The sequence below is a fragment of the Limanda limanda genome, chromosome 2 (assembly GCF_963576545.1).
Source record: "Limanda limanda chromosome 2, fLimLim1.1, whole genome shotgun sequence".
NCBI classification, from domain to species: Eukaryota; Metazoa; Chordata; class Actinopteri; order Pleuronectiformes; family Pleuronectidae; genus Limanda; species Limanda limanda.
In genome coordinates, this window is record NC_083637.1 from 24,673,615 (window position 1) to 24,700,021 (window position 26,407).

A 26,407-nucleotide genomic window follows, 5' to 3' on the forward strand; every position below is an offset into this window, starting at 1 on the left:
CTCCTCCCTCTATCTCCATCTCTCTCTCTCCTCCGCTCGCTCCCTCCGAGGGTTTGTGCATCCCAGTTACAACTTGCCCACAGCGCCGCCCAGTGTTGACAAGGTCTCCAAACAAGCAGCCTGAAATGTTGACTTCAGATTTACTTGAGATTTAATTGAAGCAGGAAACTTGAATTTCAACGAGTCCCATAACTCTCACTGGTGTTTTGATTTGGAATGCATCGTCTCCTCCCAAAAATCTTACTTCTTCCAAAACTAAATCAACTTTACGAGCATATAAAAGCAAGCAGCCAGGTCGTTTCTGTTTAAATAAAATTGACCCACTGTTGCTCCGTGTATTCTTGCTTTTTAACTTCTTCTCATAAGTAGCTTAGTCATTCACTTCACTGTAACTGTTATTTCAACTCGGGGAAAATTGTTTTTGAAGGTGCGCTGTACTGTAGCATGGCAAGTTGAAACATGTGAGCATCATCAATAAGGCTTTTTCACACTCACTGGCTATAACTGTTTTTGTGTCATCTTGCCCTATCACTTCTTCTAATACTCATCCACTATAACCAGAAAACATAAACTGGGAAGACATCCTATTTTGAAGGAGCAATGTAGTGTAACATCCAGTTGAAACAGTTGACCATCCTCAATTAAATTGCAGTCACTGAAAGACAGTTTGTTAAAGTAGACTATATGCCTCCAGGCCACCATAGATTGTTGAGCAATGCACACAGCATGACCAGGAGTAGCAGAGGGCCACATGCAGAACACATGCTGATGGGGCGCAACAGGGTTCATGTAAACTTGAGATACAAGTGAACATGAACCCACTTAAGACATAGTTCTTATTTTTGTTGTAACTTCAATGGGGGTTTATTATTTATTAGTTGTATTTGTCTGGGAGAAACGCATTTTCTTTCTGATGTCGCGTCTTGTTCTATGGTCTGAATGACAGTAAAGTTCACCTTGACTTTGTCTAATTGGTAAAGCTGACATGCAGTACTTATCTGACTGAGATATCCAAATATTAAAATCAGAATTTGCCCTTTAACCTGCAATGTAGCTTGATTTCTAATTGTTCAGATGAAGTACATTACAGCCAAATACTTGACTTTTGACATCCATAAAAAAGGCATCTGGCAACAACTACAAAAAATGATTGGCCTATTAATAATTAAAATAAACAAATTTTATTCTGATAACTTTTAGTCTATAATAACATTCATAATTCCCTCTTATAGACTATATAGGGAAGTACAAATATTCAGATAAAGTAAGAATGTTTACATATTTAGCCTACTGAACTACATAGGCTATTAGAGAGAAATATGGAAGTTAAATCTTATGGTTATGAGAATAATATTGACTTTACTTTAACTATTAACAAATTTGAATTATTCTCATAACTATATGCAATTACTTTCATGTTGCACTCTAAAAGCCTATATAAATATTCAGATAAAGTAATATTGAAGTCTTTCTTAAGTAGCATATGGAAAACATATCATATAAGCTATAAGATTAGAAAAGAAACGTTTTTACCTATGTTAATTTTGTTGTAACTACTAATAAGCAACATATTGTATGATTCTGATACATTTAGCAATAACTTTTCATAATTCCCTCTAACAGCCAATGTAGGGAAGGTTTTCTATAGTATTTTACATTTAGCCTATTTTACTACATAGGCTATTGGAGGCAAATATGGAAGTTATAGTTTATAGTAATGAGATTAACATTGACGTCATGACAAGCTGAGAAGTGATACAACACTAGTTTATTTTAATCGTTCCATAAATATTGTTGTATAGACTCCTCTGATTATGGTGAGAGACAGGGCGTGTGAACTGTTGCTACAGCAAGATTCTTGGTGACGTTCCTTTAGCGTGTCTGTAACATCTGTGACGCCTTAAGCGAAGGAGAAGCCTAAATACTTCTAGGATTCCTCAGCTTTGTTTTCTCTCATCAGGACATGCTTGTCAAATTTGAATTATTCTCATAACTATATGCAATAACTTTCATGTTGCACTCTAAAATCCTATAAAAATATTCAGATAAAGTAATTTTGAAGTCTTTCTTAAGTAGCATATGGAAAACATATCATATAAGCTTTACGATTAGAAAATAAATGTTCTTACCAATGTTAATTTTGTTGTAACTACTAATAAGCAACATATTGTATGATTCTGATACATTTAGCAATAACTTTTCATCATTCCCTCTAACAGCCAATGTAGGGAAGATTTTCTATAGTATTCTACATTTAGCCTATTTGACTACATAGGCTATTGGAGGCAAATATGGAAGTTGAAGTTTATAGTAATGAGATAAACATTGACCTCACTGTAGCTAATAACTTATATTGTTTGTATGATCTATACTATACGCAACAACTTTCATATTTCCCTCTGATAGCCTATGGTGCAATACAAATATTCAGATAAAGTAATATTGTAGGTCTTCTTAAGTAGCCTAGTAAATACATACTTCACGACATTTAGGCTATAAGATTGAAATATGAAATGTATTGCTTATACTTTGAGAATAATGTGTATTGTAACTATGATGAACTTACATTTTTGTACTATTCTCACAATATAACTTCCATATTCCCCTCTAAAGGCCTATGTAGATAACAGGTATTCTCTAACACAGTACATGTATGTATTCTACTTGACTTTCTGTCAGCTCTATCAGGACGCTCAATAAACAGTAGCAATGACGTCATCGCCGAGCCCTACCGACGTGTTAAGAAAGCTCAGCGTGATAAAACTACATTTCCCATGACCCCCCTTTTCCGGTTCGCCTCTCTGACGTAACAGCAGTCACAGAGAGACCAGCCAATGGGAGCGCAGAGACCGTGGAGGTACACGTCAGTGTAGTAAAGTGCGGACTGCGGCTGAGAGGGAGTGATCCGCTCACCGACCGTCGTCCTTCTGCCTCCATCTCCACACCCGCCGGCCTTTCCCCTCCCGATGCTCTAGCTCGTTTGGGAGAGATTCCTCTGTCTGTACTGTCCACTCCCAAAGAAACATAAAGTAAAAGGTAAGAGCTCTAATTCACATTTACGGGAAAGGAGGCCGCCGGGAGTCGTGCTGAGGGAGGCACAGGAAGTGGGTCAATGCTACATTCCGCTAGCTACCGGCTGCTATTCAGCGTAGCATTTTAGCTTCAAAAGCCACAGAGCAGCGTCGAGACCCGCATTTAGTGTGTAGTGTAATGCCGAGCGGATGTACACACAGTTAAAATGATGTTACATGGTTGGAAAGAGAGTAGAGGAGCTGCTTTGGACCACAACCCTCGCTGTTCATCATCAGGGATCATACGTGGCCTGTTGCCTGTGTTGTAGAGCTGGGTCCTAATGCAGTCTGAAGTTGACAGATGCCTTCCTGTTATTATATTAGATTAGAAATTCACAAGCTCGTTGTATTATTCGTTGGGAAAAACGGGGAAATCAATTCCCCATATCAAATAATCAACATCAAAGCCCCCACGACTCCTTCATTTGGCCGATCAAAGGTCACGTCCAGGATACACGTCCACTAAACAATCATCATTTATTTACTCATTTTCCATTCAAGCTCTTAAAGAGAAGGCGGTGTCTTTAAACCGCTTGATCTGCTCAGCCATCACTCAACCGCCCAAACATATTAGCTTTTTTGTATTACATAATTAAGAGTAGCAGCCAGTGATGCACAATGTTTACTTTAAATTAAAATGCACATGTAATTACAAAGTTCTCAAACTGGCTGCTTATTACTTGGGATGGAACAATCAAACAATGGCCTTCAGCTATGACTCAATACAGTGTTTATCCAAGTTTATTGTTTTTGGCACTTTGTTTTGTTCCTAGGTGCTGTGAAATCCCTTTCCTCCGATTACATACAGAGTAACTGTCACGTGCAATATCTTAATTTTTCTCATTTATTTGATTAATTGAAATACAGCTTTTAAACCAACTCTTTTGAGAAATGATGCAACCATTGTCAAGTCCCAGATACTTATTAGTGAGGATTTGCTGTTTTTCCTAAACTCATGTGATTGTAAGCAAAAAATCTTTGGACTGTGAACTTCTTATCAGGCAGCTTCACCTTGGGGTCTGTGAGATAATGAAATATCCCTCACAATTAGTATATTTTCTTACATAATAGAACAAACAGGTCGTTTTTTGCTTGACAAAATGATTTGTAGAATTATTGATCATTGGTAATAACCAGTAGTGGCAGTCCAACCAGGTGCACAGTTATCTGGCCAAACATATTTTTCATTGCAGCTTATGACAAGCTGACAAGTGACACAACACAAGTTTATTTTAATCGTTCCATAAATATTGTTGTATAGATTCCTCTGATTATGGTGCGAAACAGGGCGTGTGAACTGTTGCTATAGCAAGATTCTTGGTGACGTTCCTTTGGCGTGTCTAGAACATCTGTGACGCTTTAAGCGAAGGAGAAGCCTAAATACTTCTAGGATTCCTCAGCTTTGTTTTCTCTCATCAGAACATGCTTGTCAGGTTTACCAACGACACGTCTGTGCGTCATGCCTTCGAACATCTGTGTCTTATTTTAGCTCGGGAGTGTCTTATTTTAGATCAGGGGAGGAGGGAGTACCTGTATAAAGGTGTTCACTGCAGCCAGTGTGAGTAGTTAGCCTGAACACACAGATAGAAGCAGGGACACTTTAAGACGACTGCATTTAGTTATTCCATCGGATCAACAACCTCACCTGTTGGTGTATTGGGCTTTTTCTCCAGAAGCATTGTGATGGCGACCTACCAGGAGTTCATCCAACAGAATGAAGACAGGGACGGGGTTAGGTTCAGCTGGAACCTGTGGCCCTCCAGCCGTCTGGAAGCTACCAGGCTGGTGGCCCCAATCTCCTGCCTCTTCACACCCCTCAAGGAGAGGCCCGACCTGCCACCGGTCCAATACGAACCTGTTCTGTGCAGCCGGGCCAACTGCAAGGCCGTGCTTAACCCACTGTGGTGAGTCAAACAAAAAAAAACATGTTTTCAGATGTTGCATTGTATGTTTTAATGTTTGTTTTCAGCTTTAAACATCAGAAAACAGTATCTATTTGGGTTCGGGGTATATTGTGCTCTCTTTTTTTACATGGGAATTGCAGCCTCTCACTAGTTGAGTGTGTGTGCAGGTAATGTGTCATTATGTGTTTATAACAGCTGCTAAAACCAACTGTGCCATCGAAGGACAAATGCAAACAGATGAATTAATGGGAAACACTGGAATTGTGTTAAACCATTTATTTAGCTGACTATTTAAATGTTGTCCTGTGTTTTATAAGTTCTATGTGTGTATAAGAACTGTAAACACACCTGCCAATTGGATACCAATATTTTAATCCCTCTTTTACAGTCAAGTGGACTTCAGGGCAAAAATATGGGCGTGCAACTTCTGCTTCCAAAGAAACCCTGTAAGTACTGACGTCAAAAGGGCGCTTCTATTTCATATTTGTCATTCATATACTTGAATGAGCCTGACCATCTTAATGTGGACTAACTACATTCCTTTATCAGGTTTGTTTACCCAGTTTTCTCTTTGTCTCTGCAGTTCCCTCCCTCATACGCAGGCATATCAGAAGTGAACCAGCCAGCTGAACTCATGCCACAGTTTTCCACCATTGAGTACATAGTGCAGGTAAATACTACATACATGACTGCACTCTGACCTCAGTACCACTTGTGCTGAAGTTGTACTGTGCAAAGGTGATTATTACTGATTTCCATAAGTAACCTATAAAGGTAAATACTTCATATATTACATTTAAGCCCTTGCTTTAATCAATGGGTGCAGTGTCACCCTGTGCACATCATGCATCTAACAATAGGGTTGTCTTTGTTCTGTGCTCATGGATGATTTTCTAAAGGCTCATGATGCAAGCACAATGATTTGGAAAAATAGATCAAATGCTTATTATGTGCACTTAATTTTGTCCACTCGTGATAGATATTTGGTTTTTATTATATCATGTTTTGATAGGTTGATACAGTTGGCAATAATAAAGATTAGTGAGGTTACACACAAACATCCTTGGCTTTGCAACCAATAAGAGGTTAAAACTTATACTACTATAGTGGCTAACAAGTGTAACTTCAATCAATAATGCACACGGTTTTCAGGAGTAATATGAACCACTGATAATCACAACTTATCTTTACTAGTGCATACATTAAAAACATATACATTAAGAATTCATCCTCAATTTTGCTGAATAAAAGAATGAAACAATAAATGTGTGTGGAAATGAAGCTCATGATGTAACCGTCCCATCCTGCCTCTTTACAGCGTGGACAGCCAACACCTCTGATCTTCCTGTATGTGGTGGACACCTGTTTGGAAGAGGAGGACCTTCAGGCCCTCAAGGAGTCCCTGCAGATGTCCCTCAGCCTGCTGCCACCCAACGCCCTGGTGGGCCTAATCACATTCGGACGCATGGTCCAGGTCCATGAGCTCAGCTGTGAGGGGATCGCCAAGAGCTACGTGTTCAGAGGCACAAAGGACCTGTCCGCCAAACAGATCCAGGTGGGTTGGGGCACATGCATTTGGAATTGGAGGAATATGAAAAACTTTAAATGCCTTCGGTATTCTTTCAGAATATTCTTTCAGAAAATTCTTTCAGCAGTTTTGATATTTAAAGCTGACATGAAAACTCTCTGCTCAACTCAATAATGTGTGCTTTTCTTTGTGTCTGTGTTTCAGGAGATGCTCGGTTTAACGAAGCCCGCAGCCTCAGGACAGCAAGGTCGCCCACTGGCCCCTCAGGACACTGCAGCCTCTTGCCGGTAAATAGAGTAACACTTTGAACTTGTCGTTGTCAATAAACTGAAGTTGTGTCATTTTCTTTATTCAACATGGGTTTGTTTGTTTTTTCTCATTTCCAGGTTCCTGCAGCCTGTGCACCGGGTGGATATGAATCTGACCGACTTGCTCGGTGAACTTCAGAGGGATCCCTGGCCGGTTCCTCAGGGCAAACGTCCACTCCGCTCCACTGGCGTTGCACTGTCTGTTGCTGTCGGCCTGCTCGAGGTACATTACACACACTTGTAGAAGAACAAATAATGTGGACTGCGGATATATTGTACTTTTCATTTTTGGTTTAACTCAGATTAACCTGGTTACTAACACACACACATTGTGTATTTGCCATGGATCCAAATAAGTTAGCAGTCATTCATTGAGGTGCTTCACAGTACCCTGACCTTTAGCCTCCAGACAGTCGTGTCACATGTAACGGTTCACCTGATAAATATCTGCTGCAGGAACAGTACATGTACTTTGTCTGTTCTAGAGCTCGTTCCTTGTTTGCCTTCTGTCTTTTCCCTCTGCCATCATTATCCTCTCTTCTCCAACTGCTAATCTGCATGGTTATATAACTGATAATGCAACAGATCACCAGCCCCCCCCCCCACTCTACTCTCCTTCAACAGATAGGATGAGGCCTGATTAGAATACATTTGGCTCCAGATTCACTGATTTGTAGAGAGGCATTTGACTCGATAAATGGGTATTTTTACATATAAAGCAGAACGGCCAAAAGCAGATGGGGACCCTCTATCAGCTGTCTTGTGTATTTAAGTGTTCTCCGTGAATGAGTAGACTTTGATCCTTTAGAAATAAATAAGGGCTGACGTCGAACAGGCTGGCAAATGTAACATTATATTGAAGGCTTGTCGCAGCTATGTCACTGCTTGGCCTATTTCCAATGTGCCATTGTGGGTTGAACTTTCCCACATTATTGGACTGTGGACTTTGTCCTAAGTGTTGGCTGTCAGGTTTGCCCTTTTCTATAATTCTACCCACACAGGACATTCTGTTCAGCTGGCGATAAGAGTTTCAAAATCCTTTCAAATGACTGAATAAAATAAAGCTTTCGATATTATAATTAGGCTTTGGTTGCTGTTTTAAAACTGAATTTGTACAGTCTCATATACAGTACCCTACACTCCTCTTTAAAATGGTAAATTGAGAACAAGGCCAGTTGTCCACCAGAGCTCAATATTTACAGCATGAAAACCGTGATTCAGCACAAATGTTGTAGAACAAAACCTACTGACGGATAATTCTTGCCCCTGAAAGCTCCGGTTAATGAGCAGTTACACAGTCAGCATCTACATCAAGAATAACTACTTTGTGACATTGAAAAAAACAGTGGTACTTTCCCTTGACTAACCCCAGATTCCTCCTCTGCTCCCCCACAGGGAACATTCCCCAACACAGGGGCTCGTGTGATGCTGTTCATCGGCGGGCCACCCACTCAGGGCCCCGGCAATGTGGTGGGCGACGAGCTGAAAATTCCCATCCGCTCCTGGCATGACATCCAGAAGGACAATGCTCGTCACCTCAAGAAAGCCACCAAGGTGAGCTCTCATGTCCCTCTTATAAATCTGAAATCTGCCCGTCATAATTTCCTTTTCTTATTATAAAATCTCTGACTGTCCACCTGTTAAAGGCCAGGCCCTCTTGCACTAAGCACAGAGGCTATATTCATTGACATTAATGTGTTTCGTGTCTTTTGTCAAACAGTATCATGAAGCCTTGGCCAATCGCGCAGCAGTAAATGGCCACAGTATCGATATCTACGCTTGTGCTCTGGACCAGACTGGACTTCTGGAGATGAAGTGTTTATCTAATCTCACCGGGTGAGTCAGCTCTTATTTTTTTAATTGGTGAAGGGTGTAGAATTACTTGTCTTGTGTGTTATTAAGCATTATTTATGGTACTAATCGTAAGCTGTGCTTTATCAGGGGCCACATTGTGATGGGAGACTCCTTCAATACTTCCCTGTTCAAGCAGACCTTCCAGAGAGTCTTTAGTAAAGACTACAATGGAGACTTCCGCATGGCCTTTGGAGGTGTCATGGAAGTCAAGGTAAAAACGCTATTTTCTATCGTAATATATTATCATTACATGCCCCATTCTGGCTGTAAATGTTAAGATATTAGAGAAGTTGAATTTAATCATTTTCTGTTTACACAGACATCAAGGGAGCTGAAGATTTGCGGGGCCATCGGACCATGCGTTTCACTCAACTCCAAAGGCTCCTGTGTTTCAGAAACGGTGAGTCACAGCCTCCGATAAAAGTGGGACATTAAGATCAGATTCCTTCCCCTGTCATGGGTAAACCGAGAGCTGTTAGTTTCCTACGTTTATCACAATACGTTCTCTGTTGTGTGCAGGAGATGGGCATCGGTGGCACGAGCCAGTGGAAAATCTGCAGTCTCACCCCCTCCACCACTCTGGGCCTTTACTTTGAAGTGGTCAATCAGGTAAAGGACATTTACTTGAATTTAGCTTTTTGAGCTGACAGGATCATGGCACTCTGATGAAATGACAGTCCCTGCTTACATCAATTAATAGAAGAAGTGTGATAAAGGCTTTTCTTTGTAAACTCTACAAACAATGGCTTTTTGTGTGGTTTACTCCTTGTAGTAGAAAGCCTTTTTGTTCAGCCCACACAAAAGAGGAATGATTGTCAACTGAATTCTAACGTTCTCCACTGTTATCTGTGTGTTCAGCACAATGCACCAGTCCCCCAAGGTGGCCGAGGGGCGATCCAGTTTGTAACCCAGTACCAGCACTCCAATACACAGAGAAGGATACGAGTCACCACCATCGCCAGGAAGTAAGACTCTGTTTTTATTGTTGGTAAAGATACAACTTTAGCTTTAGCTTTAGCCTTTCAGACATGCACTGAACTTCAGATAATCTCCTGAAATTATCTGGAAGGGCTGTATGTGTAAACCCAAATGTCTGAGTCAGTTACTGCGGACATCCACGTGATTTATGCAGCGGAATTCATACATTATGTCCGGCCTCTGTAGGCCTCGCCTGAACGCTCCAGGGATTTTTCTGTTGTTGTGTATGCATCTGACTGTAGAATCTACTGCTGCGTTCTTCATATATAAAACACAATCTCCCATAACCAATTGTGCGGAATCGTGTCTGAAAACAACTTTAAAGGTTCAGTGTGCAAGATTTAGTGATTTTATGATAGATCCTTCTCACCTTACACACTGAACCTTTTAATAAGGTAGGACAGATAAGACTGTACTCACAACATACAAGTGAGTTCCTTTCAAGTGAATATCAACTTCACCTGTCACTTAAAATAGGTCTTATAATGACTCTGATATTTACTCAAGAGAGTGATGGCCAGAATCAATATTAGCTTCACTGGAAAGGACTTTTACATTCCTGTTTGACAACGCCTTTGGCATGTGCGTCATTCATACCTCACCCATACTAACCTGCGCATCTCTATGTCCTCCCTCCCTCCCTTTTCTTTTGTCCCTACCCAAGCTGGGCAGATGCGCAGTCCCAGATTCAGCACATCGAGTCGTCGTTCGACCAAGAAGCGGCCGCCGTGCTCATGGCTCGCCTGGGAGTCTTCAGAGCCGAGTCGGAGGAGGGACCTGATGTCCTGCGTTGGCTCGACAGGCAGCTCATCCGCCTGGTGAGTGACACGCCCACCAACAAACCGCTCCCCGCTTTGTGACGAGAGCAATAATACATTCTTGGCATTGCTAGGATTGTGCACTATGAATGTTCTATTTATATTGCGGTGTGATGTGGCAGCTTATTATCTGCTCTGTTCTGTTCAGTGTGTAAACAATGTCTTGTCGCCCTTGGTTGCAGTGTCAAAAGTTTGGCCAGTTCAATAAAGACGATCCTTCATCCTTCAAACTGTCAGAGTCTCTGTCCCTCTACCCACAGGTAAAACTAACTCCTAGTAACTGGAGTTTTGCCGTCTCTATCAAAAAAAATTAAATGTGACTTATAACCCTGTAATTATAACACAGTGGCCATAATTTCATAGATTTACAGTATTTCAATATTTTTCTATTCTCATTTAATAACTTGTCTTTTATTTATCTCGTCCTCTGCAGTTTATGTTCCACCTGCGGCGGTCGCCCTTCCTGCAGGTGTTCAACAACAGCCCAGATGAGTCGTCCTATTACAGGCACCACTTTGTCAGACAGGACCTCACCCAGTCCCTGATCATGATCCAGCCCATCCTCTACTCCTACTCCTTCCATGGACCACCAGAGGTCAGCCTCACACCATTACTATTCAAGATAGAGGAGTCCAGCTTTCCTCTGAGCCTCCTCACTGTGTCTAGAGGAAATGTTTGTCAGTGCTGAAGTGTTTGGTGTTAATTGTTACTGAACTGTTTCCTGGATGTTTTTGTCCCTCTCAGCCGGTGCTCCTGGACAGCAGCAGCATCCTGCCAGACCGAATCCTGCTCATGGACACCTTCTTCCAGCTGGTTATCTACCATGGAGAGGTGAGACAGCAGACCCCTGACTAGAAATGCGACAGTATTCATTTAGATTGCACCAATCACGTCTTAATCCCATTTCTTTTCTCTTCATCTCCAGACTATAGCCCAATGGCGAAAGGCCGGCTACCAGGAACTGACAGAGTACGAGAACTTCAAGCAGCTGCTGCAGGCTCCTCTGGACGACGCCCAGGAGATCCTGCAGACGCGGTTCCCCATGCCGCGCTACGTGGACACGGAGCACGGAGGCTCCCAGGCTCGCTTTTTGCTCTCCAAGGTCAACCCATCTCAGACCCACAACAACCTCTACACCTGGGGACAGGTACAGAACATTTTCATAAAGCTTTCTTAAAGGATATATGTAACATGTATAGGGTAATACCCTTTCTTCAGATTATCTAAAAATGATAGGATTCAGTGGGTTATCATCTGATGTCTAAGAATATGTACTATGATATTTTCAGAAAACCATTCAATCTCATGATTTTTCTGTAGCCTGGATTAAAAACTGTATTGACAACACAGAAGATTTAAAGTCAAACTGTCATCAAAGGCAGGTCTTGGATCAGCTAACCTCTGCTTTAAGTGGGGATGATTGAAAATGGACAATAGCATTAATCTCTTATCTGCTGGTTCAAGGAAGAGCCGAACCATATCTTTCCTCTTCATCTCTGGCAGTCTGAGATGAGATTAACAAGGGAGAGGTCTTAGACAAGTTAACCTTTAGTGATAACCATGTTTGATTAATTAGCGTTAATGAGATCAGTGAAAAAAAAGTTTTGTGAAGTTATTAAATCGCTCATCAACTTTTTTTGTGTCCACAGGAGACGGGCTCCCCGATCCTCACTGACGACGTGAGCCTGCAGGTCTTCATGGACCACTTGAAGAAGCTGGCAGTCTCCAGCTCTGCGTAGACACCTCCTTTCTACTGCAGCACAGCAGAAAGGAGTGATACGACATTCCTCTTCTGACAACGGGATCCATTAACATTTCCCCCATTTCTTTGTAAAGGAGCCAAACCCCAGAGGTCTCTTTCTCGAGTCATGTGACATTGCCATTATGCACAAGGAACAGAAAAAGGAAGAAAATAGCACATTCCTAATGAGAAAACCTCCACTCGTTTTCTGACGTATTATTGTGAGAAATGGCTCCGTTACTCCTGCACCAAGCTGTCATAATGAAAGCAATATAAAAAGTCTTTATTTCTATTTTATATTTGATATCACCTATGACATGCAGAATGATTAGACAAATAATTTAATGTCTTCTCTTTGTTTGTTTGTCCTAATACGTGTGTCTACTGCATCAGACCTGGTTGAAGGTGCTGTTTAATACGACGCTAATATGTGTTTGCTTTGTCTATAGCTAAAGATGGCATTTTTCTCATTAATAAATTATAATGGTACCTATGATGCTGGTGGAGAAATGTTCGCACACAGAGCTTGTCAGGTCTGCACCGATTGCTTGTTAATCATAGCTTGTTTAAAAGAAAACCCCACATGTCTTAAAATGTTATCAAGAAGAATTACGAAGAATAATGTGTGATTACTGTTCTGAGAATTGGAAGTCAATCACTTCGACTCTTCTTTCAATGACGAACGTTGAGATATATTTTTAACAGCAGTTTGGTCCACTCCTCCCCACTCATTCACCATCTGGTATTTGTCTCCCAATGACTGCCCAAGTGTCTTTGTAATCAAACTTTAATATACTGTAGGACTGTGTAAAAGTGACAGTTGTTTGATTGAAATCCTGTCTGGATTCTTAAAGCTATCTATATAAAGAACACGGGGAAACAGATTATGTCTGTGTTGTCTGACCTCGCACATCCTATACACGACACTTGTTTTTGTCTATATCCACATGCATTTGGGGCCACATTGTCTATTTAACTGATATGAAATAAGTGGATTTTCACATTGAGGTTAAGAGTTTACAGGAGATGCTCACTTCAACCACCAGGCATCTGTCAGTGCAACAGGTGGAAAGGCCTCAGTGTCACAGCCTCACTCTACAGGTTAGCCTGGTTTCGTGAGAGCGTATAGGAGAGAAAGGCACGCAGCGTGTTCTTACAGCAGTAGGTGACATCCTCTCTGCAGATTGCAAGCGGTACTCTCCCTAAACAATTGTCTTTTTCTCATTTGTCGCTTCTTTACATAAAGCTCACACAGCACACAATCCCAATCGTAAAACCACTCGCACACCCTCTACTGTCACTGTAAGCTGATTCCAGAGCGCCCAGACAGTATGATTTCGAGGATCAGTGAATGGCAGATTATGAAGACTAATCCGTACGGGCTATCTGTTTAGAGGAAAATTCGACTCTTAGCAGCTTTAAGCGGAAGTTGCCACTGAAATACAAATGAAGTCTGTGTCTATCAAGAGCTTAGGCCGTACAATGTTACACTCCGAAGCCACATATGCTCCCAAGGTATTCAAGCCTAAATAAAGAGATGCAATGGTTCTTAATCTCTTTTGACATGGACACTTTTGTACGATACCAGAAGCTCCATTTTTGATCCCTTAATTTTCCAGTGGAAAGTGGTGTATCTGCACAATTTACGGCGAATTTAAGAGAAAATAATCATGTCTTCATTTTAATCTCCGTGTTACATGGTATGTAAAAGCTGCCGCTGTGATCTACAGAGGAACAAAAGAACATTAGGAATTTCTCGGAACCCACGTTTGCTGTGTTTTATTCTTCAGTGACCATTCATGATGCTCACATCCATGGGCTTCTCAGGCTTAGGCAAAGCTGGAAGGAAACGTGTCGTCTTATTATCTCCTATCAAATCCGAACAGATCAGTTCTCGTCCGGCGGCCAGAGAAATCCATTCTGGCTTCTGTCCCAGATATCTTATGTAAGATTTCTATATAGAATTTGCCATAGCATTGTTATATGACTGACACAAACCTGTAGACTGATGACACGTCAGTGATTAAGATTATAGAGCCTTAACACAAAGTTTTGAATGTACTGTATATTAAAATTGTGAGTCCACCGGACCATCCGCTTATAATCCTCCTATGATATTAATCATCTTTATAGTGCAGATTTCACTGAGCTGAATATAGAAAGTGTACATCACAACCAAAGACAGTAATAGGGAAGCAGAAACTTACAATAAAATGAAACAAAACTTACAAGCAATCCTGCAAAGAGGAAATGAACCGTAAATGAATGGTTGCATTGGAAAGGAACATACGTTCTTGTTAGCTGTGAGGAAAAGTATTTGCAAATTTGACGATTTAAACAAAGACAACTGGATGTAGCTATTGAAGAGTGGTGACTATGGCTTTTTGAATTGAACCATTAATCCAAAGTTACACAGTTTCACCTAAACATTTTTTTGACAAAGCTTTCTGAACCATGGCCTCAATATAAAGATGGACAACATAGTTTCTTTCAGACATGCACTGAACTCCGGAGATCCTCCAGAATTTCCTGATGATGTTTCTAACAAGCGACAGACCCAAAAGTAAAAAACAGTGAAAAAACTAAAATCTGGAAATGAAAAAGCACTGTCATATACAAGAGTGTGATAAGAGAGTGTCGATGTGCTGTAAACACAAACACGTGATCCACGCAGCGGAATTAATCTGTTACATCCTTTAATAGAGTTAGGGTTAGGGTTAGGTCATAAACCCCACATCCTCAATGTTAGTGGATGGGACACGGACCAAACTAAAAAGTTATAAATGGTTTCTGTCATTTTACGTAGCTCTTATCTCATTGGCGTATACTCTATAGTGCAGTGATTCTCAACTGGTGGATCGCGCTGTTTGTGCATGAAAGCAATGTTGACTCTGTTAAAAAAGGCTGAAGTTACTAAATTGTTATGTATGTTGTATTACAGTGTGTCCTTAAGATGCATGTATTGTTTTTTAATTAAAATGCAGCTAATTGAGTGTAAAAGGGAACATTTCCCTCTCTAGCATCGCCACCTACTGGTCGTTTTGGTTTATCATTAAACTAGTTTTTTTTTGGTTGGCCTACTGTAATATTCTGAACTATCTTTTCATTAAATAAATTTGAGAAGTTGAACATTTTCCTTGTTTGGGTTGCGGCTTGTCATTAAGGGGTGATGGTGGGTCCCGAAGCCAGACCAGTTGAGAACCACTGCACTAGTGCAAATTTTTATTTGATGCTAAAATTATATGATACCACAGCTCCATCCCAAGTGTTACTGCCCAGACTCCAAATGTCAAGATAACTACATTTGTATCCAAGATAGTCTGGTTTCATGTCTGGATAGCAGGAGGAAGTGGAGATGTATCTTCCATCTTTATATACTCGACACTACACTCTACTGTCTGAACCATAAGGTCTGAACGCAGCATTGAAAACATCAACTTTTAAGTTATCATGGCATTCTGGGAGGCAGTTGCTTATTTACACATCCAACAGATATGGATCATTTTTGATAGGAGTCATGTTTCTGGACAGCTGATGAATGTAAAAGTCCAATAATACATTTTGAGGCTCTTTGGATTTTTCATACATATAAAAAAAAAAAACGATCTGGTTTTAGTATTAGATCTGAAATGATGCATAACATCAACAGAAAATGCATCAATCTTATGCAAAATGATACCAAAGATAAAATAGTCAGTGGCTGCAGTCCTGTTTGGTGCACAGCTCCTCCTCAGCAGATAAACACCATACAAGCAATCTTAACACTTTAAATCCAACATTAGGCACCCACTCCACAGCAGTGATAGTGAACAGTGAAGCTACCAACAGGAAAACACTTGAAAGAGCTGAGAATAACTGTGTGTTCATCACTAGGAGCAACCGCTTTCACATTATTAGATCCAACAACAGTTCACTCTCACATTCACACCTCCACGACCTTTAGAAATCCAATTAACATCACTCCAATCTGCATGTTTTTGGCAACAGTTCTAATCACTGCACCAATGTGTGGTGGTTAACAATCTATTACTAAATCCAGTTGCAGCTTTAAGTTAACAGTCAGCCAGTGACGAGATTAGCATTGAGGTCATTTGTGAACTCAGTGTTCATTTTTAATGTTTTAATTAGAATCCTGCAGAGGTTTGAGCAAACTGTATGTCAGGTCAGTTCCTCAGGTCGGCCTGTAAACAGAGTCATGGTGGAGAGGGGCGTAAATGGAACAGATGGTTTTTTTCTCTGTTTGGTTCTCAGAGAGATGCCCTGATCTTTAGAATGTTCTGTAAGTGGTGATCCTAAAGTCAATAGTAAACGTCACGATCAGAAACCATGAACATCCGGCAGCACAGGACTTAAAATGTGTTAAATTGAGAGCGAAGATTAACTTCTTGTTATTGCCTCAGCCTCAGGAGACAGCCTATCACCGTCCACATGGACGTCATAAGCAGTGTTTACCCGACTGTAGCCAAGTATTCTGACTTCCAACATGCTGATGATATTCCATAAGACTCTTCTTAGCTGCTGGCAAGAACCAGGGGGGGATCTGGGGTCATAGAGCACTTTGTGAGGCTTGTAGTGGTTGAGTGGGAGAGTTGACTCACAGAGCGGCGACTGTTGAGGTGACCCGTAGTGTTTCAGTGGGTTGTCTCCTTGAATGTTTCAACCAGTTTTTTTTATTTTCCTTCATTAATGTTTTATTTTTGTGCAGATGAGCCTGCATAATATATGTAGAACAAGATATTTTGAGATGTAATCGCACCAGCTCACCGCCCTCTGACTCATTGATCACCCACAACACCCTGCCAAGGTGGTAATTACCTACAGCATCACCAGCAGCTGGTTCAACAGTATGGGTGGCACTTGTGGTGGAGAGCCTTGGCCTGATTTGTCAGTTTTCAGAGTCATGTTTTGAAGTGCGGCTAAGCCCCCGGTGCGGAAGAGGAAGGCAATCTGCTGAGGTAACAGAGATGTCAGGCCTATCTGGCCTCGTTTACTCGTGGGTTGTAAACACGTTTTGCCAAGAGGCTCAAATGATTTATATTTTTAGCTCTTTTTCACACGAAGAATCGCAGCACTCATGGGAAACATCTTTGAAATGCCAGCATTTGGGATGTCTCCGTGCCTCAGCACAGTTCACAACACAAGAGATTTGTGGCAGATTTTCAGTGCTGCAGAGTCATCTCTACTCGTCTCAGTGCTCAACAGGCCACCATCGGTCTGGTCAGGGGCAGGCCAGCAGAAGGCTCATCATCCTCTCTGTGACCTCCCTCTTAGCAAGTTAACGCAGGTCAGCTTCTCTGAAAACAGACGACGCTCAGAAATGAAAGGGAGCGCTAACAGGAAAAACACAAGCTGAATTTAACAAGAACAAGCATTTAAAACTTTAAGACTGACCAATAAATACACATTTGTTCAGATAATTTTTACATATTTTACACACACACACACACACATATATAAATTCACCCCTAAGTGGCAACTGTACTAGCCTTTATTATTTTATTTACTGGATATTTAAATTTTTTTTGATGCATCACTGATAAAGATAACAGTGGAAACACTACTAAAAATACATTATATAACACAACATGCTCTACTAATGTATTAACTTCAAAAAGGGCTTACCCCGATGATGTGATCAGGGTCATCCTGATATCCAACTTCAGACTGAACTTTTTTTTAACAGATCTTTTTATCCAGAAGATAAATGCACAGTATAACAGTATACAAAAACCTGTGTCTACTGCAGATATACATTCCCATTGTAGCCATAAAGCCAAATGTTAGCAGGTGTCAGTGGTTGATTTTTATCAGTGGAAAGGTGTGGGGTTCAATAGAGCATCCAGGATCATAAGTCACTTTTGAGTTGCATTAAGGGACATTTAGGACATTTAGGATCCAGCTATTATTTCATTACTAATAGGTTAGTTTAGTTTAGTTTTTCTTTACTTTCCTGCACCTCAAAACAAAACATATTTAAAAGGTAAATTATAATACATTTGTTGAAAATAAAAATGACAAAATAGATAATTAGCGACAAAAGAAGTAGAAAAAAAAAGTTGTGTAGAAGTAGTAAGTTTTCCACACACACTCATAATCGCTGATAAATTGTTTGTAAGAGATTGAGGGATGGAGGCATCCTAATGACTAAGAGAGAGAGAGAGAGAGAGAGAGAGAGAGAGAGAGAGAGAGAGAGAGAGAGAGAGAGAGAGAGAGAGAGAGAGAGAGAGAGAGAGAGAGAGAGAGAGAGAGAGAGAGAGATGATCTAGCCCTGTCACAAGCTGAGGGTCAAATCCTTTTCCCGTGACGTCCCCTCGGCTGCAGGACGCTTGTGGTTGTGATGATGGAGATGTGACACTTTGGCTCAGAGCGGATCTCACTGTGCGTCCTGCGCCTCCCTGGACACATCTGGACACATCTGGACACTGCGCGGTGCCAAATGGGAGAGACCCGGGGCTCGTGCGTCCTCTGCACCTCGCATCCATGAACTTTTCGGTCGTGCGCGACCCTCCTCCTCGCGGACCATGAAGACGAGTCGCCGGTGCAGGACCCTGCTGTCTGTCAGCCTCAACTTCTTCGCCCTCTTCTTCTCCATCACCGCCTTCATCACCACCTACTGGTGCGTGGGCACGCAGAGGGTCCCCAAGCCCAAGTGCAGCAAGCTGCGCACGCACCAGTGCATCGACTACGGCGTGAACGAGACGGACCCCAACAAGGTGGTGTACAGCTGGGAGACCGGGGACGACCGCTTCCTCTTCCGCCAGTTCCACACCGGCATCTGGTTCTCCTGCGAGGAGAACATCCACGATGAGAGTGAGTGTGTGTGTGTGTGTGTGTGTGTGTGTGTGTGTGTGTGTGTGTGTGTGTTTCTTTCACCCACTGTGCGAGACACAACTTTATGAACTTCCACATCCATTAAGAGTCTGTTTCAATACGTTCTGATCAGGATTGGTCACATTTATAGAAGAGGAAGTCCTTAACATTTGCATTTTATCATAACAATATCTCAATCAGTAACTGTGTGGGACTATTACTTTAACATCTAGAATTTCCTCTGCAGGCATATGACTTTTCTCTTACCTACTTCGGTTCATTCTGTGTTTTCATTTGTTTGTAAATAGACCATCATATTACTCAGTCTTTACTGAAACATCCTGCATTCTCAATTTAACACACTAACCCTATCAAACACGGTTCAATCATTAAATTCCTCATTTGTCATAATGGAAGACTTAGTTCAAATGGATATTTTTTTTAATATTCCCTTTCATGACAATTTCAGGTTAAACGTCCTCCACTAATGTCAGTCTATATATTTATCCGTTTAACTTGCTTTACCTGGTGTTACCTGGCATGAACTGCTGAGTCACTCCCCACTTATAACATTGTGTTAGTTAAGTGAATGGCCGTGCAGCACTTAGCATGGGGCTGAATGTGATTGCTTCCCAGTTTAAGCAAATAGTAGGAGAAAACAGTAAATGACGTGTGCATGAGCATCACTCAGGGATAATGATGTTGACCTCATTAGAGTCAAGTTTGAATTACAGAGGAGTGAACTGGGGAGATGAGCTGCCCAGAGGAAGGTCCAGGTCAGAGGTGTGATCAGACCGGAGTCGTCCTCTCTGGCTGCTTCACTGCTACCGACTCCGGCACAAACCCTGCTAATAGCACACGCATTTCTTACAATGCTCGGGAATAGAAATGAAGCACAGGCTGAGATTAGTGGAGTGGGGAATTGCTAGCACATGTTTATCTCATCAAGTGGCAGTACGATGGAGGGGGGGGGGGGCGTCGGGGTCTGACGTGGTGGGGGCTGAGACAGCTTGAGTTAATAAGGATTATGTAACGGCGGCCTTGATGAGTTTTTCCTCAAAACAGCTGTTGCCACCCTCCTTCTACCTGATTAAAGTTTTCCACTTGCAACAAATCCAGCGACACGCTCCGCTCCACAGACGACTGAGGGGAAGACATCACATCTGCAGGAATGTGTCAGGAATCACTGGTATTTGATATATCCTGTTAGTTACATTAACACACAGGATCCGATTACATGCATATTTGCAGGATGGAGTGTTATAACAGTGCTATTTATTTTTGCAGAATGTCTCAGTTCTGGTTTATCACTATAATTCTATTCATGCACATGTAACTCAGCAGGACGAGAAGCAGATGTTGCGCGGCCTTGCCAGCACACCATCTGCTCACACTAAATCACAAGTCCAAAAAGCTTCTACTACTGTTTGCCTCTCATTTAACCTCTATTCGTTTTTTTGCTTTAAACTCATTACCTCTGTTTTTTCCGTCGCTGTGCGGATTTCTCAGTGCAAGAGGTCACACTCCTGTCTGAGCCGATCCTGTGAAACACACCTGGACACAAAATGGGTATTGGACGCAGATTAGGACTTGGACCGAGGCCCGTATCAGTTCAGCACTGAGAGCATTTCTTCATTCAGTTTTGTTTGTTAATCCCAATCTGGTTCCCTGTGACCTTTTGGACCTTTTGCATGTCCTCCTCCGAGGCTCACTCGTTTCTGACGAGCCGCACGAAGAGCTCCACATAAAGTGACGGCTAAAGAAGCTGCTGCTGCTTGTCTGTGTAATGACAGTGTTTTTTCTTTGTATTGAAGGTGAGAGATGCCGCAGTTTCATTGATTTGGCCCCTGCATCAGAGAAAGGTGAGTGTCATTATCATTGAGGACTCACATGGAACTTTTGCAATCTGTGAAAATAAATGTTATGTTCATAAGGATAACATGTCGCCTGTAAGAGGTTAGAATTGAGATTTTCCCTCCATTAATGGAATCTATTGATAAATCTTTACAGGAAACACAATTCTCAGTCCATTACAATCCTCTTTCTAAATGCATTTCATCACTAGTGCCACAGGTGACTTGGCCTTCAGGCACGGCTGAGAGCAAAAGAAGTTGAATGACCAAGAGCAAACTCTTTCTTTCTAAATTATTATAAATCATGCTTTTGAAATGTTCACGCTGCAAAATTTGTCTTAATAGCAAGACGTATGTCTCTAAAGAAGAGAGATCTAATGAAAACAAATACTCTATATATTTTTGGAATAATTTCAACTTCACATGTAATTATGATTAATTTGCTTTTTTCGTATAGCTTTGCAAGACACGAGACAGCAACAATATGTGTACAAAAAAATGGGGTAAAGAGAGAGGTTCAAAAACATAGTGTAATAATAACATTAGTAATTTTATTATGGCAATAATAATAATAGTAATAAAAAACTTACAAATATATTAATAATCAAACCACTGTCATAATCTTATCATAATAATATAATTGTTACAATAGTACTCATACAAATGAATTCAAATAATAATTTTGAAGAAAATATGAAGAATTAATAAGTAGCAAAAATAAAAATTATGATTTCAAACGTGTAGTAAAGTAAAATCACTGAAGTCACTTCATAGCACTGAGCTGTGCATGACCAATATTAGGAGTACTGTAAATACTTCCTGGCAGTATCTGTTTTGGTCTGTAACTTCCCAGTTTTTTTAACCAGCAAGTCCTCCGCTCTCAGTTTGGGAATCATCCCCTCACGGATCAATGGAGAGACACAGGCTTAGCATTCTCCAGCTGTGTTGAATCCGTCCTTTGGGAGATGCTTGCTTGCCACCAATCTGAATAACGAGGACAGGAGAAGCAGAGATATTTTGGTGTTGGCAGGTCACATTTGGCTTGATTCATTGAGAAGCTGGAACCGGCTTGTAGGAGACTGGAGAGTTCAGCTGAAATTCAGCCGCTCTCTAACTGGAAATGTCACAGTCAGCCTTTATTATCTGCATGAGGAACCTCTGATATATCAGACTAATCACATTAGTGCAACATGCAAATTAAAAACTGTGGAGTTGTTGTAGAATAGGTGATATCGAGCTGTGAATTAAAATTGTAACATGTCTACCTTAGATTTAATGTGATGTTTTTGCAATCAATTGTCCCTGTCTTACAGGGATGCTGTGGCTGTCGCTGGTTTCTGAGATGCTGTACATCATTCTGCTGCTGGTGGGCTTCAGCCTCATGTGTTTAGAGCTTGTCAGCTCCAGCAACGTCATCGATGGACTCAAGCTCAATGCCTTCGCTGCCGTCTTCACTGTCCTCTCAGGTACTGTGGAGTGTTTTTTTTTTTATTGCCTGCAACACACCATACTGATAGTACAGGCCATATATGAGTTTGTGATTCTGTTCTCCATTTATGTGGTTTAATATTGGGCACAGCATATTCTGTCATACTTCATTACAAGAAAAGAGAAGCTAACAAAACAGACATCATTCAAAAAAGCCAGTTTTCACTTCATTAAAAACAAAACTAGTATGGCACTCGGTACATGACAGCCCTCTTATGAAATCACAATAAAAGTCACTATATAAGTCACAAATTACGCACATTCATATTTATCAGTCCCCTCAATATGTTCATCAAGATCCATAAATCATTATCTGAGAAATTAATGAAAATCTATCTTCCATCCAGTAGTTTTTGCGTTATCTTGTTTACAAACAAACAAATGGACAGAAGAGAAAATATAACCTCATTGGAGGTGGTACAGTATTTGTTCAAAATCTGTGACGTAGGATTCTAATGAAATAAGAGTGGGTCAAGATAAAATGTTGTTAGTTTTGTTCTGTGGCAGATGAGATGAAAACACTGAGATGACAGAGAGCGGGAGTCTCCAGTGGAATTAAGGAGGATATTTGTTGTTCATGTTATATAAATCTCAGATCATATAAGAATGAACAAGCATGAACTAATGGAACGGGAATGTAAGAGACTGGGATCACATTATTTCAGTGAGTTTGCATATTTGAAAATGCTTGTGGAAAAACAACTCTCTATAGTTTTAGAGAATCCCTGTGCATGATTCTTTATTTGATTTTTTTTTGCCGTGTGTGTGTGATTTCAGGTCTTCTCGGCATGGTGGCTCATGTGATGTACACTCAGGTCTTTCAGGTCACCGTCAGCCTCGGTCCACCGGACTGGAGGCCCTACAACTGGGTCTACGGCTGGTCCTTCTGGTATGACGCACCTCAGAGATCACACTCATTGGGCTTCTGTTCAGAAATAAACGTCATATGAAGCAACTGGAATAAACTCCGTTGCACTTAGAGATACATGCAAATATAGCTAAGTCACCTCTTAACAAACCCAGATGAGGAATTCCTCTCTGCATGCAGCAGCCCCAAATCGTCATTTGTAGCTCAACTCTCACCTCTCCCCAGCATCAGTGTCTCTAATGAAAAAAGCCCAAAGCCCCATGTTATGGCAGGATTAGGCTTTGGTGTCCAAAGCCCCAATATACAGGCGTGATTGGAATTGCATAAGGGGATAATATTTCACTCTTTTACAATATGTTCAATATTCTGACAGATTTATCTTGAAACAATTCTTGACCTTTTGTTGGCATGATTGTGTGATCTCACATGTGGTCCAGCATGCTCGAGGGGGGCAGAGGGACTTGAAGCGTTTAATACTAATCTCACCAACCACAGAGTCCAAGTCTTGAGCGGAAAATGTCAAAACTAAATTAAAATGATGATGCTATACCTTCTCAGGAAGCTGAGTGACTTCAGGGTGAGCCTGAAAGTTCTTGAATTGGTGTACAAGAAACTGGTGGAAAGCATCTTGTCTTGTAACAGGGTCGCTTGGTATGGAGGGTTGGATGCTCATTTTAAAGTGAAACTGTCAAAAGTGGTTAATAAGGCATACGAAAATTATAGGGAAACCACATAAGTGACAGGTATAAGCTGAATACCAAAAACAAAGCTCTTGACATAAAAGTGATCCATCTTATCCTTTGCAAACACAAATTGAACTATTTAACTCGAGAAGTTGTTTTCACCGAGCCATCAAATATATCTACATGACCTCTTTTGTACGAAGTGCAGCTACATTGTGACGTTATTAACGTCCTTCGACATACGCAGTGTACCCGGCTCACAGAGGCCAAACCAAAATGAGACAGTCTGATCTACAGAGTATTACCCTGATTGGCGTCACTATCTGGTCTCGTCCTTATCACTGTAGCCTAGCAACAGAGCAGAAATTGTACATGGCAAGAAAGTTTTAAAGCCCTTGTTTTTTTTCAAATGTGTATAATTAGTTGTTTGGGTTGAAGGAGCCTTCAAATGCAGCCTCTAACGATGCAGCTCCTGAATTGAAACACAGCACATTGTGAACAATAAAGTTTATCCTAACCTAAAGTACCATTAACCTTTACCTAACCATTACCTATCCTAGCCTAACCTAAACTACCTTAATCTCAACCTAAACCTCTACCTAACCCTTTACCTAACCTAACCTAACCTAACCTAACCTAACCTAACCTAACCTACCATAACCTAACCTAACCTAACCTAACCTAACCTAACCTAACCTAACCTACCTTAACCTAGCCTAGCCTATCCTATCCTATCCTAGCCTAACCTAGCCTAACTTAACTTAACTCAACTTAACTTAACTTAAACTAAACTAAATCATCCTAAACACAATTTAGATTTCACAAGCTTTTGCATTAATTTAACCTCAAAGCAGAGTTCTCCAGCATGTGCTGATTTGCCTGTTTTCTCTCTTCCTTTCCTGTCAGCATGGCCTGGGCGTCCTTCACCTGCTGTATGGGTGCGTCAGTCACCACCCTCAACTCCTACACGAAGACCGTCATAGAGTTCAGGCACAAACGTAAGACCTTTGAGCAAAGCATTCGGGAGGAACACGCAAGGGAGGCTTTCGGATACTTCCGAGATCGCTCCGTGCACTCCATCTCCAAATCCGTGGAGGTTTATCCGAGCCACAGCCTGAAAAGTGGCAGGAAAACTCCCCTACCCGCTGACTCTCTGGACCTGAGTGACATTGCAGTATCTTTAGGGGAAGAACAGTGCTGAGTGTGACGGGACGGTATAGGTGGTGGCGTTTCTCTCAGTTTGGCAGCTTGATGGATGGAGGTGCTGTTGTCCCACTCTGCTTTGTGCCCGGTCTGGGATGAAGGCCTCAAGGGATCATCAGCTCCATCTGATGCATTTCGACACTGCCTTAATGAAACAGGTCGTAGGGATCAAGTCACACAAGGTCAAAGTTGGTGAATCCAACTGAGAACTGGCAACATGGACATGATCTGAAATCATGGATAAGGGTGTTTTCTCTGTTTGTGTAACTAACCAAAATGTAAATTTAAAGTATAACCCAATCATTATCGTGAGGGTCAGTCGGATGCTAATCGCCTTATTCAGTTCCAGTCAATCAATAAGTCAATGCAAATGATGTTCTGATCACAAAGACACGGTGTAACTGCTGTTTATTAAATGTGAAATACTTAAACTGCACATGATGTGCCTAGATGCAGTATAAACAGTGAAGGCCCGAAGTTTTTAGACAGTTACACATTTTTCGTTCTTCAGGCTCTGAGCTTCAGCACATTCAATCTGAAATCAAATAATGAACAGTTGTGCAAAGTCTCAGCATTTGATTAGACCAGATTCACATCATCATAGAACTGTGAGGGATGAAGTCCTTTAAAGACGTAGCACCTAAGTTGGTAGAGTAAGATGGTTGTTAGAAACTAACACTCCCTTTGGATATTTCTTTAGCAGCTGTCAACCTTAGATTGTGCACAAAAAGAGCTCATACGTGTCTCTTGAGTTTCCTGTGACTTTAATTGAAAATAAACTAAATCCATTGCCATGCACAATAAGGAATGAATGTGATGTGATAATTGTAAGGATGTATGGATATGGAAATGTATAATGGAGACTGGAGAGTGGAGGTGACAGGGAGGAAGAGGGTCGCAGTGAATCATTGAATCTACAGCTGAATGCAACAGAGAGGAGATTTTAGGTTTGACAGAAAAAAAAACATGATTGGCAAGAGGCAACATTAGCTATTATTCAACCAACACTGTCAGCATGTTACGTTTAAAGTAAATTTTCTGTAGAACTTTTGAGAATATTTAAGGGAAAAGCAGCTACATTTTCACTATGACAATAATAACTTGCCATTATTAAGTATTATTTAAAAAATCCTTAAGAGGTCACAAAGAATATTCACCTCACTCTTGTCCATGGTGACTTCCACTGTCTGTCAGTCAATTGTCAGAAGATTTTACTCTATAAATAGTGTCACCAGCTGTGTGGGCAGCCTGTTCTGTATCATCATCAACTCCTATAAAGAGAATTCCTCTGTGACAATGA

General features: G+C 41.1%; 2 protein-coding genes across 3 annotated transcripts; both read left to right on the top strand.

The window, feature by feature from the left end:
• The first annotated feature begins 2,863 nt into the window (after positions 1-2,863).
• sec23b (SEC23 homolog B, coat complex II component) lies at positions 2,864-13,086 on the top strand. 2 transcript variants are annotated; one of them, XM_061086430.1, is made up of 19 exons: positions 2,864-3,036; positions 4,745-4,975; positions 5,364-5,421; positions 5,559-5,645; positions 6,294-6,530; positions 6,708-6,790; positions 6,890-7,034; positions 8,207-8,365; positions 8,532-8,647; positions 8,753-8,876; positions 8,985-9,065; positions 9,185-9,274; positions 9,524-9,630; positions 10,308-10,461; positions 10,644-10,721; positions 10,895-11,056; positions 11,206-11,292; positions 11,387-11,608; positions 12,111-13,086. In XM_061086430.1, exons 2-19 carry the CDS (start codon positions 4,755-4,757, stop codon positions 12,198-12,200), a joined length of 2,301 nt encoding a protein of 766 aa, XP_060942413.1. In that variant the 5' UTR covers positions 2,864-3,036; positions 4,745-4,754; the 3' UTR covers positions 12,201-13,086. The 2 variants fall into 2 exon arrangements, with proteins under 2 accessions (XP_060942413.1, XP_060942421.1); XM_061086438.1 differs by having other exon boundaries at positions 4,748-4,975.
• Positions 13,087-15,905: 2,819 nt separating this feature from the next.
• On the top strand, positions 15,906-25,105 carry LOC133027417 (germ cell-specific gene 1-like protein). Its single transcript, XM_061094425.1, has 6 exons — positions 15,906-15,955; positions 18,723-19,012; positions 20,827-20,874; positions 22,179-22,331; positions 23,131-23,242; positions 24,811-25,105. The coding sequence occupies exons 2-6, from the start codon at positions 18,724-18,726 to the stop codon at positions 25,103-25,105; spliced, it is 897 nt and encodes a 298-aa protein (XP_060950408.1). The 5' UTR covers positions 15,906-15,955; position 18,723.
• The last annotated feature ends 1,302 nt before the right edge of the window (positions 25,106-26,407 follow it).

Excerpts from the sequence above, each read along its gene's own strand:
- sec23b (XM_061086430.1), top strand. The coding sequence starts at position 4,755 with ATGGCGACCTACCAGGAGTTCATCCAACAGAATGAAGACAGGGACGGG. Across the intron at positions 5,646-6,293 it reads CCATTGAGTACATAGTGCAG|CGTGGACAGCCAACACCTCT; the intron begins GTAAATACTACA and ends GCCTCTTTACAG. Across the intron at positions 8,366-8,531 it reads ACCTCAAGAAAGCCACCAAG|TATCATGAAGCCTTGGCCAA; the intron begins GTGAGCTCTCAT and ends TTTGTCAAACAG.
- LOC133027417 (XM_061094425.1), top strand. The coding sequence starts at position 18,724 with ATGAAGACGAGTCGCCGGTGCAGGACCCTGCTGTCTGTCAGCCTCAAC. Across the intron at positions 20,875-22,178 it reads GGCCCCTGCATCAGAGAAAG|GGATGCTGTGGCTGTCGCTG; the intron begins GTGAGTGTCATT and ends CCTGTCTTACAG. Across the intron at positions 22,332-23,130 it reads CGTCTTCACTGTCCTCTCAG|GTCTTCTCGGCATGGTGGCT; the intron begins GTACTGTGGAGT and ends GTGTGATTTCAG.